At 42.7% G+C, this 14,626-nt stretch overlaps 1 protein-coding gene across 9 annotated transcripts in view; it reads right to left on the bottom strand.

Moving 5' to 3' along the window:
* Positions 1-5,541: 5,541 nt before the first annotated feature.
* Positions 5,542-14,626, bottom strand: part of mrtfab (myocardin related transcription factor Ab) — a 36,408-nt gene continuing 27,323 nt past the window's right edge. For 7 of the 9 annotated variants that reach the window (XM_029527747.1, XM_029527754.1, XM_029527752.1 and 4 more), the window contains 14 exons: positions 13,989-14,150; positions 12,693-12,856; positions 12,403-12,543; positions 12,146-12,214; positions 11,444-11,628; positions 11,062-11,233; positions 10,221-10,613; positions 9,085-10,116; positions 8,668-8,874; positions 8,480-8,572; positions 8,188-8,328; positions 7,950-8,042; positions 6,995-7,055; positions 5,542-6,907 (listed from right to left, as the gene is read on the bottom strand). In XM_029527747.1, the coding sequence (XP_029383607.1) occupies positions 6,324-6,907; positions 6,995-7,055; positions 7,950-8,042; positions 8,188-8,328; positions 8,480-8,572; positions 8,668-8,874; positions 9,085-10,116; positions 10,221-10,613; positions 11,062-11,233; positions 11,444-11,628; positions 12,146-12,214; positions 12,403-12,543; positions 12,693-12,856; positions 13,989-14,150 (3,497 nt within the window). In that variant the 3' untranslated portion in view covers positions 5,542-6,323. Of the gene's footprint in view, positions 6,908-6,994; positions 7,056-7,949; positions 8,043-8,121; positions 8,329-8,479; positions 8,573-8,667; positions 8,875-9,084; positions 10,117-10,220; positions 10,614-11,061; positions 11,234-11,443; positions 11,629-12,145; positions 12,215-12,402; positions 12,544-12,692; positions 12,857-13,988; positions 14,151-14,626 lie in introns of all 9 variants that reach the window. The other 2 variants (XM_029527748.1, XM_029527749.1) reach the window with 2 other exon arrangements.

Below are 14,626 nucleotides of genomic sequence, written 5' to 3' on the forward strand. Positions count from 1 at the left end.
CTCCCTCACGCTCTCACTGCTGCTCCTTGCTTTTATTTATATCGACATCTGTATTGCCTTCCCCTCCTTCACATCTCTCATTTCTTACAGTTTTTTTTTTTTCTCTCCACTCTCCCCTCTTAGTAGCTAACACTCTCACAGTGATGGCGATGCTCAATGTCATTATATTGGCTGCATGGTAATAAATTGTCATTGCCTGCCGTTGCTCCCAGGGGACCAGTCCGGTTTTTTTAGATTTACACACACATGCTTCCTCCAAATAAGTTTAATCAAAACTTCACTGTTGTGTGTGTGTGTGTTTTTTTTTTTTAACCTATTTGCAGATTTTTTTCATTCCTAGATTTTCTTCTCCTTCCATTTCTATCGCACCCTCTTTCATGAGCAAGACCTCCCCAGTGCTCTGGGACACCAAGCCGAGTTTCAAGAGACATGACAGATTACAAATTCATGAAAGTTCAATTCCTAGATTTCAATGTTACAGCTAGAAAAATGTTACTGTGCCTTACAATGGTCACACAGAGCACGTGGAGTAAAAACATATATATGGACAGATAAGAACACTGGCTGTGTGTGTGTGTGTGCGTGTGTATGTGTGTGCATGTGTAACACACAAATTATCTCCAATTTCTACTGTTACTGTACTCACAATCCCACTGTATTAATTAATGTAACTGACTCCCAGTACAATCTGATCTGATCACATCTCTGTCCTCTCGCTCTTATTATTCCCTCCAATTAAACTCAGAGCTCAGGGCTGTTTAGGATGAACCAGTCAATTAATTGATGCTTCCACTGTGATGGCCCTACTTTCATATTGTCCTCTCATCAGGCCCATTCACTATCATGTGCTAATCTCGTCTCAGATCACTGGCAAAGACACAGTGTTCTGTTGAACTTGAATAAGAGCTGTCCGAGCTATTTATTGTAATGATCTGATGTTATGTAATTAGTATTCTGCAAAACAGGCCTTCTCTACAAAGTTATGAATTGTTGTGATCTACGTGTGCAGTTTGAAGTTTGTTTCTTCTTTGATAAACTGGAGAGAAATGATTTGTCGAACATCAGTCGAAGGACACCAGTCAGCTCCAATAGGTCCAAACTTCACGTGAAACAGTCCAACACCTCTGATATACTAATGAAGCTCCATTGATTCAGAATAAAACTGACACGGTGGCTAATTCATGCTTCATCATTCATGGTGAGACTTTTGTGCATTCCACACAAAACGTCCTCTGCAGCTTCCGCGATTGACCTGACCTATAATATTTTGTGTTTTTTAGGTCAGCATTTCACCCCCCACAAAACCAACATGTGTGCAGTTCAAAACAAAAGCGTCTAAACCAGGCCAGCACGGCTGCGTTACATAACTCTCCCTGCTGCCGTTCATCTGTCCCAAGGTTATGCTAAAAGACTCAGTCCTCCATTACGTAATGACTGGTCATCTGTGAGCACCACCGTCCCACCCAAAGGCCCGCACTGTATGATGCCACCCGATTTGCCGTGTCAGGATGAAGCACCTACTTTTTGTTGCTGAGTTTGAATTTAAAACTTATTAAATCGTAAGTTATTTTTGTGTTGTTTCATGCTGGTGTTGCATCTCTCTCCATTACTATTGTTTGGCTGCAGGGCAACAAGCCACAACATGGAGAAAATCTTTGTGCGCTAAGCTTTTTATGTCGAACGAGCAGGAGGTGGGATGTTTTGGCGAGGTTCTTCCTCACATGATGAATAGTTGCGGTGTGACACTCCAGTGACCATATTCACATTACAGCCAAGTGACTTATAAACAGCGAGTGAGCATCTGCTTCTGGTTGGTTTATGATTTATTGGAACGCCTTAAATAAAATGTTGAGTTAAATGTTTGTAAGTGCTTCTTTTAGTTTAACAGGTAAATGTGAGTCAACTGCAAATATGAAGTAGAAGCAGCACCACCTTTTGAACCTTTGAACGTTCAATACCTAATGCAAACAAGGACAGAAGTTAAGTTAAGTTAAGTGGATGGTTTGGGTTACTTGACATGGGGGTTGTACGAGCTGCTTATCTATGGTCCGTGTAATATTTAGGAATTGAATGATCTATTTATCATGCCACCTTACTTTGAGTGACCCCTCTCATATTAATCAGACTGATTGATAATCTAAAAATATGAATTAACGCAACTCTAAGGCAAGTATAACTACTATGACCTTTGAATTCTTTTCAAATCTTTGAGTTGTGTTTTTTAATTTGTGCATAGTTGTTAATGGTTTTTCGCCACGCACGGCCACTATTTGTCTGACAGTTCATAATTATTATACAGCTGAGTGTGGATCAAACAACTGCATTTAGTTCACACAGCTCTGAGTGACTGTCTTCTGTTTGCACGTTCTCGCTCTGCCTCCTTTGCCCACGTACCCTGATTCTTTCAAACAGGTGTAGAACAAACTCCTGTGATTCTCTCAGCGGCCCTCCTCCCTCTTTCCTCTGAGATTCTCCCACCCCCTTGCCCGTGCAAATGTCAGCCTTCACATCGTCTACTATCAAAGGCTCGGCAGCCGCAGCAGGATGCGTCACAAACTGACTGTTCCTCTCACATCATACAGCTTCACACAAAAAGGCAGATGGAGGCGCGGCGAGACGCAGTTGCTCTTCTTGAAACCCAAAATGGTTCTGTCAAACAAACGCGTGCATGTTAGGGTTTGTGTTCGTGCAACTTTATGGGAAAATGATGCACTAGATCTGATCCAAGATCTGAATTCACATCCTGACAAACAGCAACACAAAGAACAAAGCATGTTTGTGTGGCAATGAAACAAACGGGAAAAAGCGCATTAACACCGCTGAGCTAATTCAGTTTCTGTAGATGTTGGAATCAAAAACCTCCACTGCTTTTCCTGTAAACCTTTAAAAGACCAGTACACACAATTTCCGGTGAACTTGGAGGAGCTTTGTCTATAAAATCCTGCAAAAATAAGCAAATCATAGCGAGGCCATGTCTTCTAACTCATTACACTAAAAGGTAAGCAGATACTATGATGCTAATGCAAGTTGCATTCTGGGAATCAGAGATGTTTGTCTCTAAAACTGATCTGGAGGTTTTGACCACTGATATTAAAGTATACAAGATGCATTTAAGTCCACCTTTAAAGGTCCCCTCCTGACAAATCTAAGGCATAAAAATACTCTGCTTGTATATAAATAAGAATATGTGTCTGGGATGTTTTTTTTTAGCAAGTTCAATTGCTTCATGAAAAATTTCATTTATTTCTTCCCCTGTATCACAAATCTATAAATATGCATGTGTTTAAAATTTCCATTTCAAAACTTTGAATTAACACATGATAAAGCCTGCTAGTTCAAAACCCCCAGTTGTCTGACCACTTCTCTCAGGGAAGCAGCTTCAAAGAGGTTTCCTCAGTTAATCTGTGTTAAAATGATCAAAACTTGTCCAGCAAATTTTTTTATACCCATGCCAAAGATGGTGGCCTTTTTTTTTTTTTTTTCTCCTTGCAAAATGTAATTGCAGTTCATATTAACTTTTCCTTCCTATTCGGTGACAGAAGGTTTTCTGAGCATGTGTGATTAAAAGTCATGCGTGACTGCTGGCTGCAGGGTTGGCAGGCTCCTGTCAGTGGGATGTGGAATACAGAGATCTTTAACCGTCATGGCGCCCTGGCCCTTTGGAGCTCTGTAGTTAATTAGTGGCGTGGCCTCAGGACTTTTATCTGCTCTGTATGAGAGGGGGGGGCGTGAATACTGATGCGGCACTGGGGAGCTGCTGTGACCTGTGTGTGTGGGTCTCTGCAGTGAATTTGTAATTATAAAAGCGTATTGTGCTGTTTGCATGTGTGCGTGCTTTGCATTAAATGTGTGTGTGTGTGTGTGTGTGTGTGTGTGTTTGCGAACCACTACTCATCTGGGGGGGGGGGGGGGTTGTTGTGTAACTGACGCCTTCTCTGTATCAGAACCACAGCCGTTGTGTTTGTACACCGACACATTCTTCTTCTCCTTAATTTGGATGATTTGTTGATCCCAAAGAAACTTTGATACATCTGTCAGGGAGGGGAACGAAGCCCAATCTTATTATTGAAGAAAAAGTGAAGTCCTTCCCAAAGTCCTAAATGAAACAGATACAAGATTAGTCTTGAGTTGTGAATACACATCTTGTCATATGTAACAGGAAGTGTCAACTCTCTGGCTTAGTGAAAGACTGTGAAAGTCTCACCACCGAACAACATTCTGCAAAACTGTCACAATGGGCACAGGTGTACAACACTAACAAATAATGCTACACAACTGCAGTAAGGAAGGAACCAGACACATGGAACTGTGTGTGTGTGTGCGCGCTTTTGTCTGGCACAAATTATTCTTTACTCCTGAAACAGTGTTATGACAGATGAAGTCCATCATCCACTTTGATGAGAAATAAACGGACTTAAAATTTTTCTGTTCTGCAGTGCTGTCTAGTGTTCGCACATTCACTTCAGAAATGCTGACTGTGTTGGCTCGACAGTGAGCTGAGGTCATGATTGCATTACTAACTTGTCCTGTATCTGATAAAGAATCATAAAATTATAGAGAATTGTGCCAGCGAGCTCAAGAATCAGATACATCCTTTGCTTTCTTCATCAGACACAACTGAAGGGACACAACAATGTGGCTTCAAAATAAAATGCATGACAAGACACTCATTTAGTTGGCCTACTGGTCTTTTCCTGAGCCGTCCTCAGAAAGGGAGGTTTTGTTTGAAGAAACAGGAACCAGTTCAGGGTTCAAACCGGAGGTCACAGGTCTCTGCTTGGAAAATCACGTGTTTGACAACATGACTAAGGAGCAAATACATAAAAATTAACATACATAAGACTTCATAAAACTTTTGAGAAAATCTATTTTCCTGTGTGGCTGAAATTAAAGTAAATTTTATTTAAAAGTTTAAAAAGGTTAATTATATGTAATGAAACTTTTGCTGATTTTATTCAATGAGAAAAATATGACTAAGACTGCTAGAAAGATACTGTTGAATCCATTTTCCTATTTGGTGACACCCCCCCCCCCCAAAAAAAACACACAAAACAAACCAACCTGGATGTGGTTTTGTATTTTTTTCCAAATCATCCACACTTGTTGATATCCAGATAGCTCTCCTTTGGCGGGGGGAAGACGGCTGATTTCTTAACAATGGCGCCCTCTTGTGTCCTTTTTTTTCATCATCAGGATCAATCAGGCAAGCAGCAGATCAAAAAGATGATAAAATAAAGTCACTTACAATCATATTAGTTAATCACCATTAGATGTTCTTCTTTGCAAAATAATTGCTTCCTAAAAATACAATTACTATTTACTTTTGTAGGTATATATCAAACTTAATACTGGCAAAAGAAAAAAGACATCTCAGTGTTTTTATAGTATGTTTATTTCTTTTTTTACATTTTTTTCTTTAAAAAATGACAAGATCCAAAGATTTTGGATGCCCTGCCCTCACCCTATGTTCCCCAGCCGGCCAGCTCGACTGCAAAGCAACCAGCAAAGAAAAATAGTCATATAGACAATTGATAATATATACCCCATATAGAGCAATACATAGTGGTCTACCATAATGTTACCAATAATAAGCAACCTCCAATGAGGCTTCAATTCAAACTGTTGCCACTGATATGGTTCATTTCAATAGCAACTGACCACCAATGATGGTCGATTTTTTTTTGTTTGTTTGTTTTGACGAGTGTGGGCGGAGTTCAGGTTACCACGGTGAGGTGACAGGACCACTAGCTCGGTCCTCTCTCTTCACATCATCAACTGATCCATACAGCACTTTGTGACGTTCAAACAGCCAGAATTCAGTCGCTGACCTGAACACCCCCTTTGAACCAATCAGTTTCAGCATAAGTGCAAAGTTTGGGAGGCACTGACACGCACTCTGTTACCTGGAGGAGTGAAGGCCGCTGACAGTTCCTGTCAAACCGTTTGCACGGGATGAGATTACTACAGTGACCTACAGTTTTCTGCTGGTTGGGTTTAACCTGGTTATAATGCAAAAGATGTGATTTTACATTCTCCTATGTGAATCCCCATAGAATGAAAATTCAAAGTCCACTTCAGTCCTAGCAAATTCAAGTCCTTACTATGAATTTCATTTCTATGTTTAGTTCTTTCTTCACCTCATCCTGCATATAGTAACAGCCAGTGAAAGACAGGGCAAATTGTGTAAATATGTGTGCATGTTTTCGCATGTGCCAGTGACCCCTGCAGTGGTAGAGACAGCATAGAGAAGGCTTCAGTATGTGCATGAAATAAAGACAGAGCCTGTACACAGTGTGAGCGAGTGCGTCCATCTGTGTGCCGAGCTACAGGCAGGACTCCCAGTGCAGCTGCAGGTCTGTGCTGTCCAGAAAATCAGCTGAGAAGACACTTGGCGGGGTGTGCGGCGCCAAAGGGGCCAGACTTGTCCCTCCCTCTCCTTCACCAGGTCCCCCTCCTCCCCCTCTTCCACCTGTGGTGCCCCCACTTCCTCCGCTGGCACTCCCCACCATGGAAATATCCAGCCAGTCCATGCTGTCCAAGGCAGTGTCGCCAAAGTCCAACCCCCCAGAATGGGGAGAAAAGCCCAGGTCAGACGTGTCCATGGGGGAGGGAGGGTGGTCCAAGATGCTGGGCGTGCTCAGCATTTGGCTGTGGAGATCGTCGATCAGTGTCAGGCCGCCGTCAGGTTCCACACCCAGCAGAGGGGTGCCTGTGGTGCTCTCCAGGAAGTCCTCCAGGCGTCCGCTGCCTGTGCAGGGTTCTCCCACAGGGGGCTGAGGGGAGATGATGGGTTCTACAGGGGTGGGTGGCGAGAGGTGGAGGGGGGATGGAGGTGAAGAAGGGGAGGGTGGGTTAGAGTGGAGAGGGGCGAGGGAGGGGTCTGGGTTGTCCTTGAAGCCAGGAATTTCTGAAGGGCAGAAAGAAAAAATCTCATGAATGCTGAAGACAGCAGAGTGAAGACGTCATTCTCTCCTCGGCCAGCCGGGTTCATTACCTCCACTCTTCAGCAGGATGTCAAACAGGTCATCCATGTGCTGACTGTTCACCCCGTTCTCCTGCAAACAGTAAGAAACACATTACTCCTCAGCCACCAAGTGCACAAACACCACAAACAGTTGAAAAACCTGCACTGACTCATCTTGAAATACAGAGATGAACGCTTATTCTGCATATAAATGGCCAAACCTAGATGACGGGCTCATACTTCAGCTGAACTAACCAACTTACAACTAACTAATCACAAAATTATTTTTGATGCACACACGTTATATAAAATATGAAACTATTGTAATATTTAGTGTATTAAAACAGCCTTTGCAGGGTGTTTTAAGTGTGTAAATGTTTGAAAATGTAATATAAAATGGCACCTTGGGCCCTTTTAAAGGCTTTTCAATTTTTCAATTTTTTTGTGCCACTAAAATGCTTTTAGAAAGCAGCTCCTGAAATTCCAGTGTGCTTGTATCATGTTTTAATTGCTCCAGGATTTTCTTCTGACTGATCAATGTCAAAAAACTTTGACAAATGCCTGCCCACAGGCTAGTTTGGCACGCCCTACTTCAAGTTTGGTTACTTTCAGCCTGTCGCCATGTGATTCTCAATTTTTCTTGACTGGAAACACCTGACTGGCCACTATATCATTTTTCTACCTGCAGGTATCAGACAATGCAGATGGAGAAAAAAATACAAACAAGTAAAGACACAGAAACTTGAAATATCCAAAAGCTCACATCAGTTGAAGAGAACATGTGGCTTGATTTCTCCTTTACACACAATTCAAAGTTCAGCACAAAAACAATTCAGTTTAGAATTAAGTTTAGAGTTTAGAAATAAGATGGAAACTGAAAGGACAGAGGAAAAAAGTAAAACAAAAAAACAAAAAATCCCCCGAAAAACAAAACAAAACAAAACATATTGAAGGACAGAAAGAAAAGACATGCAAGAAGACATACTTTGGAGTGTTGAGTAGGAAGGGAGTTGTTGGGTTTAGGAGAGGGAGGGGTGAACAGTGTGTGCCGGTCGTAAGGCGGACACACCTCCTCTCTCTGCCAGGATGGAGTGATGAAGTGATGAAATGAAACAGAAACAGAAAAGAAACAAGGAGAGGAGGTTATTGAAGCTTACAACATGTGGAGCAGTAGAGATGATTTGACGATGGGATCGTCGAGCAGCAGAGGAAGAGGCCGTTACCTTGAGAGATGAGATTAAGCTGCTTTGGCTTTCGCTGTCTGACATGTCATCAAAGAAGGGCTGTAAGTTGGGCGGAGCTGTGGCTGAGAAGCTCGGCTGGGGAGCACCATTAGTGTCCAGGTGAAGCCCGTTCTTTTGTCCCTGAGAGAAAAACATGGCAAAGGTGTACTGAGTACTCAGCAGTGATTGGCTAACAGCAACGCTATTTCTGAATAACATGCTGCTTTGTCACATTTTATCCGTGCAATTGATTATTTTGAAATGTACGATTAATAGCCAAACTGAGTTGTACCTTTTTGACTGGCTGGCTCACAGGCTCGGGCTCTGTCTGCTCTTTTGACAGGCTGTCATTGCTTGGGAGTTTAGTTGGAGTTGACTGCAATCTCTGAAAAAGAACAACAAGCAGAGGAGGGTGGAAATAAATATTTCACTGCTTGTTAACCAAATACGTTTCATCAAAGAATATTTATTTTACCATACCTGCAGTGTGATGCGTCCATTGGTTTTGGCCAATGACGACACTCCATTCTGACCATCTGTGGTGTGACTGGTGAGAGCGATCAGGTAGTGGTTGCCGTTGCTGTCAGTGACCAGTGTAGGAGTGCTGTTGGCCTTGAGGAGGTCTAATGAAATGGCCTGAGTGTGTATCTGGGTGCCGTTCGGCTGGTTGATAAAGACCGGAGCCACCTGGAAGTGGAAACAAAACCGGGCATTTTTTTATTTTAGGAAAATACCATTGAGGTTATTGATGCTACATTTTTTTTGTTAGCTTAACAAATTATCTTATATGATCATGTTTTATAAAAACTGTGATGTTCCATAGTTCCATCGTCCAGTCATGACAGTTTATTCTTAAATAGCCACTTGATGATGGTGCTGAATGTGGTCAAGGTTCACCTGTTGTGTGGTGGCGGCTGGCGTCTGCTGTTTCTGCAGCCTCTGCTGAGCCCTCAGCTGTTTCCTCTGCTGGATTTGGGTCGCTGTAGGCCTCTGGCCTGCCGCCTTCTGGCTCTGGATTTGCACCTGAATCTGTTTCAGCTGAACTTGGTTCTTGCTCTGAGGAACTTGGCCTTGGGTTTGTTTGAGCTGGCTCTGCGGCACAAGCTTTTGATGTGTGAGCTTCTGCTGGGCCAGTTTCTGCTGTGCTAACTTCTGCTGAGCCTGGAGCTGTTTCTGTTGAGTCTGCTGTATGATGAGCTGCTGGAGTTGCTGCTGCTGGTGGAGCAGGATCTGAGCTTCTTTCTTTTGTTGTTGTTTTTGAGGGTTTGCTTTAGCCTCTGTCACTTTTTGCAGTTGAACCTGACTCTGCAGCTGTTTGGGTTGTTGCAAATGCTGGTTCTGCTGTTCAGCTTGTTGGACCTGCAGCCGATGAATCTGCTGCAATTTCAGCAGGGTCTCCTGAGAGCACTGCATTGGCTGAGCCAGCTTCTTTCCCAAGGCCTCCTCTGTCACTCCCTCCATTTCTTCCTCAGACTCAACCTCCGTCTTCACCTTCACCACAATGCCGTTAGGGAGAGTTGGAGGTTGAATGGCTGAGGCTTTTATTAGAGTTTGAAGTTTAGCCTCTGGGGATGCTCTGCTCTTCTCACCACCTTCTCTCTCTGCAGCTAATCCACCTGCCATTTTGCCCTGCTCCAGCTGGGACCTGAGAGTCTCCACAAGCCTCTGCTTCTGCCTGAGCATCCTGGTCAGCTCCTCAATCTGTTTGTCCTTCTCCTGGAGCATCTGGTCCTTGTCAATGGAGGACGTGTCCATGGCTACCCCTGGAAGGGACTCTGGAGTTTGGCTCGAGGCAGCTGAAGACCTGGACTGGCTGCAAGGGCTCTGGATCTCCTCTTTGATCTTAGACAGAGGCTGTGATAGTGGCGAAATGTTTGATGGGTGCTGAGGAGATGGGTGCAGGGTGAGTTGGGTCAATGGAGAGCTCACCTGAAGGACAACATAACAAGAAGAACACATTAAGAAGATCTTAAAATGAATATTAACAGTGTAATTGACAGTAATCTCATCATAAACAGCCATTTTCTTCTCACCATCTCTCCAAACATGTCTCCATTACAGCTTGTCTCATCTGGACTCATCCCAGCCAGTGACCTCTCTGATGGAGTAGGTGAAACAGGAGGGCTGGAGCTGGTGCTGCCAAATCGCATCACCCTGCCTGGAACCGCATGACCCAATGAGCACAGTGTTAACTTAATCCCACTGTCTCCAGACTGGTGCTCAGGGGTGGCATTTGTCCGTGGGGAAGATGAAATGGTGCTTGTGGATGAGCTTGCACCTTGCTGGCTTGGCTGCAATATGCCACTTTTCAAAACTGCGGTGCCACCATTTTGCTCCTGGTAGTTGCGAAGCCTCTCGATCAGGTCATTCTTAGTACCCGAGACAGTCAACCCACGCAACTTCAGTTCCTGTTTCAACTCAGCCACCTGAAAAATTAGAGACAGAATGACCACTGACTCAAGGGAAAAGAAGAAAAACATTAGATATGGCTGAGGATTTTCACTGCTTCCCTACCTGGAATCTCCCTTTTGGAGACTTCTAAAAAACTCTCACAGTTAATATGAGAGGTGTGCAAATGTGTGCAAATGTGCAAAGCTATATAGTTTTGTGGCTTCCCTCTATGTGCTAGGAATGGTCTTTTACAAATAAACCAAATATAGACAACTGTCAAATGTTGAAGTACATTTATAAGACTATGTAAAATTGTGAAATTAAAGTTTTTGTGTAGTCATTGTGTTCTCTTTAAACTTATGCATCAACTACCAGATTCAAGAGAGAGACATCAAGAGAGAAGAACAAAGAACAAAACACATTTAGTTAAAAATATTCTCGACAGGTACATTTCTGATGTGGTGCAGAGTCTGTTTAAATTACTTTGAACTCATCCAGGTTGGCTGGCAGAGTGCTGGGTTTGGCCCCTCCTACTGCTGTTTGGCTCTGACGGGCAGCCCCACTCTGACTGGAAGAGGCTGAGGTGGTGGTTGTGGAAGCGTTACGGGAGGGGGAGGGGCCAGAGTTGGTTGTGGGAGGCTTCTCCGTTGGAGGCCTGAGGGAAGACAGAAAATAGGGAAGTATGAATGTCCGTCTCCTCTCCTCCTCAGAGGAGGAGATATTGTGTTAGAGGCCAGAGCATCACGTCATGCACATTTGTTCTAATCACTTGTTTTCCAACAAACACAAAGTCAGAGCATAGTGTTGTCAGTATTTTTATATTTGACATTGTTAACTTTTGAACACTGTCATGGTCAATACTCACTTGGGAGGTGCGGGCAGGATGGTGTGGTAATTGTAGTGCTGCTGTTGCTGGCTGAGGATCTGCAGCTGCAGGAAAAGCTGCTGCTGTTGGAGGAGCTTTGCATAAGACGAGTCCATCTGTGGTGGGCGCTCCTTGTCTGCTTTCTGGTCCGGAGGGATGTACTGGTGGTACTTCAGCTTCTTCACCTACACCACCGAAGAGCAATGAAGAGCGTTAAAAGAATAATTCCACCCTCTAATGCTTTAACACTATTATGTTTTAACATGTGAGTTCCATCCTAAATTGTCTTGGACTGCCCAAGTTAAGAAAAACTTTGGGGGGGGGGGAATGTATGTGCATTCAGTACATTTCAGAAGACAGATTATTAGGAGTAACAACATAAGTACAAAAAAGTATTTCCAGTTCACAAAGAGCAAGTGTGTACTTATTAATAAGAGAGGATACTGCAATTCTTTATTAGGCTCTCAGATGGGGAAATCTGAGAATACCACAGTTCCTCTTTCATGATAGTCTTCTCTGTTATTATTCTTAAATGTGAAAATGTCATGTTCAAAGAAAAGCCTTTGCTCTGTAGTTTTGCAGGAACTAAAAATGCTTTTCTTTCAATTAGACCAGATGAGAATTGAATGGGTGAAAACACAGTCTGAATGACTTAAGGCTGAACTTTATTGTGAAAAAGAAAATGACACAGAGCATGCTGACCTTGGGTTTGTTGTCCTTTGGTTTCTTAGGTCTTTGTGGGGGACGATCTGAACTCGTCTTAGCCTGAGACTGATGACAGAATGTGAGAAAGAAGGAGGAGGAAGCAAGGAGATGGGTTAGCCAGTTATAGCTGGTCCACAAATAGAGACCAAGTTCGCAGTTGTTATTAAACCATCAAATCTGCAAAATGTTCATTTTGAAACAACTTTCATGCTCCATGACTGCAAAGACAAAGGAAATAACAGGCATGTGCACACCTTGATGTGTCCAGGAGAGGGACGGGAGTTTGCTGAGGTCACCGTTGTTCCATTAGTCAATTTTGAAGGTGGGGAGGAGGGTGACCCATTCACCTGGGGAGGAGGAAGTGGTGGAGGTGGAGGAGGGGGCTGAGTAAGGAACTGAGAGAAAATGATGCTGGTTATTGGTGGGATCACTATTTATCTTACATTTGGCAAACTAATTTCATTTGAAATTTGTGTGGTTAGAACAATTTCAACAAGGAGTGAACTTCTCTTGATTTGAGTTCAATAACACCATGTGATGGTACCTGTGGGGGAGAAACGTCCCCATTCTGGGTAAGTGCATCGGAGGGGGACAGCTGAGCAACGGCGCTCAGGGGAGAGTCATGATTGGTTAGTTGGTCTGGTGACAGAGCATCACTACTGTCTTCATCTAAAGACGAGCTCTCTCCCCCAGCTCCCTTTGGAGAATCTGTGACAGAGCAGAAATGTTTTCAGAATCAGCTAACTAACTGACGCCATCATATGTGGTTTTTTTATAAACCTCTGTTTATGACTGGAAATGGTTTCATGAATTTAAAGAGATCACACAGTTCGCCTTCTCACATTAGCATGGTCAAACATTGTGACAAAGATTGCAAAACCGAGATGAGTAACTTTAGAGAAGTTATGTCCTTCCAAGTTTCCAAACGGTACTATGTCTAAACAAAGCTGTTATGCCATTTCTGAGCTGTTCATCAAATATTGGGTTCAGTTCATCATGTTCACTGGAATAATACAACTTGGAGCAAGTAGTCGTTGTGTGTTTGTCACACTCACCCCTGAAATATTGTATTACAAGAATCTGTAGATACACAAATGTTGTAATTACTCAGTTACAGGAGTGTTCACACTGAATTAAATTTGAAGTTGAAATCATCACTGATGAAATAATTAGTCATGTTTAACTTGCACTCATCCTTGAGCTATTAAGCTCAATGAGACGTTATCAATTTAAGTGGGGCAAAAATCACTTTTCATACAGCCAGAATGCTCCGTTATTACCACTATATTTTGTGTCTTCATGAGTCCAGCAGATATTTAAAATAAAATTAAATAAAAGTGTGTGTACCAGCTCATGTGAATGTCAGAGATGGACAAAAAGAATTTCAAGGAAATGTATCGATCCTGCTGCACCTGTACTCACTACTATTCAGTGTTTCTCTCTTTGAAAGGCATTATTTATCCAGACTGAATTGTTCAATTTGGTGTGCACAACCATTTATGCTTGTTGGGCTTTTTAATTGCTCTCGCTCATTCCTGTGATTGCATATGTGCTCATAATGTGTGATCATGACTTCAAATGGGACTGTCGTTGCAGCAACTCGGTAGTGTTCTTACTGAATGTGTACGTTTCACAGACATTTCGACCACTACACCCTTTATGTTGGGTCTCTTTAAAATCTCCAAAAAGAGTTTGGTCTGCACCTGCTCTACATGTAACATTCGGTTATGTAACTGTGTTATTATTTGGTGCTACATAAAAAAATGTAATTACATTTTGATTTGATTGAATGAGACGGTCCATGTACTGAGAATGTGTGTTGTCAGGTTTGTGCACTTACCCAGCAGTGAGTGCTGCAGAGGGCAGCTGACAGACAGGATGTTCTTGTGAACCAGTTCGATTGGACCTGGTCTGTGGGAGATCTTGTCATTGAGGTCGTCAGCCAATCGTGCTCGCTTCAGCTGCAGTTGCTTGGCCTGAAGGGATGGCTCTGCTGACGTTTCTGTGGAGAAAACAAATATTTTCATTTCAAGTCATTCCGTTTGAATCAGATGCCATGGACACAAATGTGCAAATATTTTAGCATTTGGTTTGATGACTAGTTATACTTGACAGAATGACAGATCAATGCTGGTGAGCAAATTGAGCTAACTTCTTTGTTGGTTTCAGATTATGGTGACATCTTCTGAAGGGAAGCTTGGGCTTTAACTGCATAATGTATAAGAAGGTTGGATAGCAGAAATAATCTGCACATGCCTTTCTTTAATTATAAAGCCCTTATTGGAAAACCGTCCTCATAACTTCCTTATATGTTACTTCGGTCCACTTTACACCAGGACTGATGACTGGTTTACATTTCCCGTCCTGCCTGTTAACTGTTAAATGTTCTTTTCTTGGTATTTTGTTCTACTCAACAACATTGTAAATAATAATAATTGTAAATTTCACTGAATGATTTCAAGGCATAAATAAAGACAT

This window comes from Echeneis naucrates, chromosome 19 (genome assembly GCF_900963305.1).
Source record: "Echeneis naucrates chromosome 19, fEcheNa1.1, whole genome shotgun sequence".
Taxonomy (NCBI): Eukaryota; Metazoa; Chordata; class Actinopteri; order Carangiformes; family Echeneidae; genus Echeneis; species Echeneis naucrates.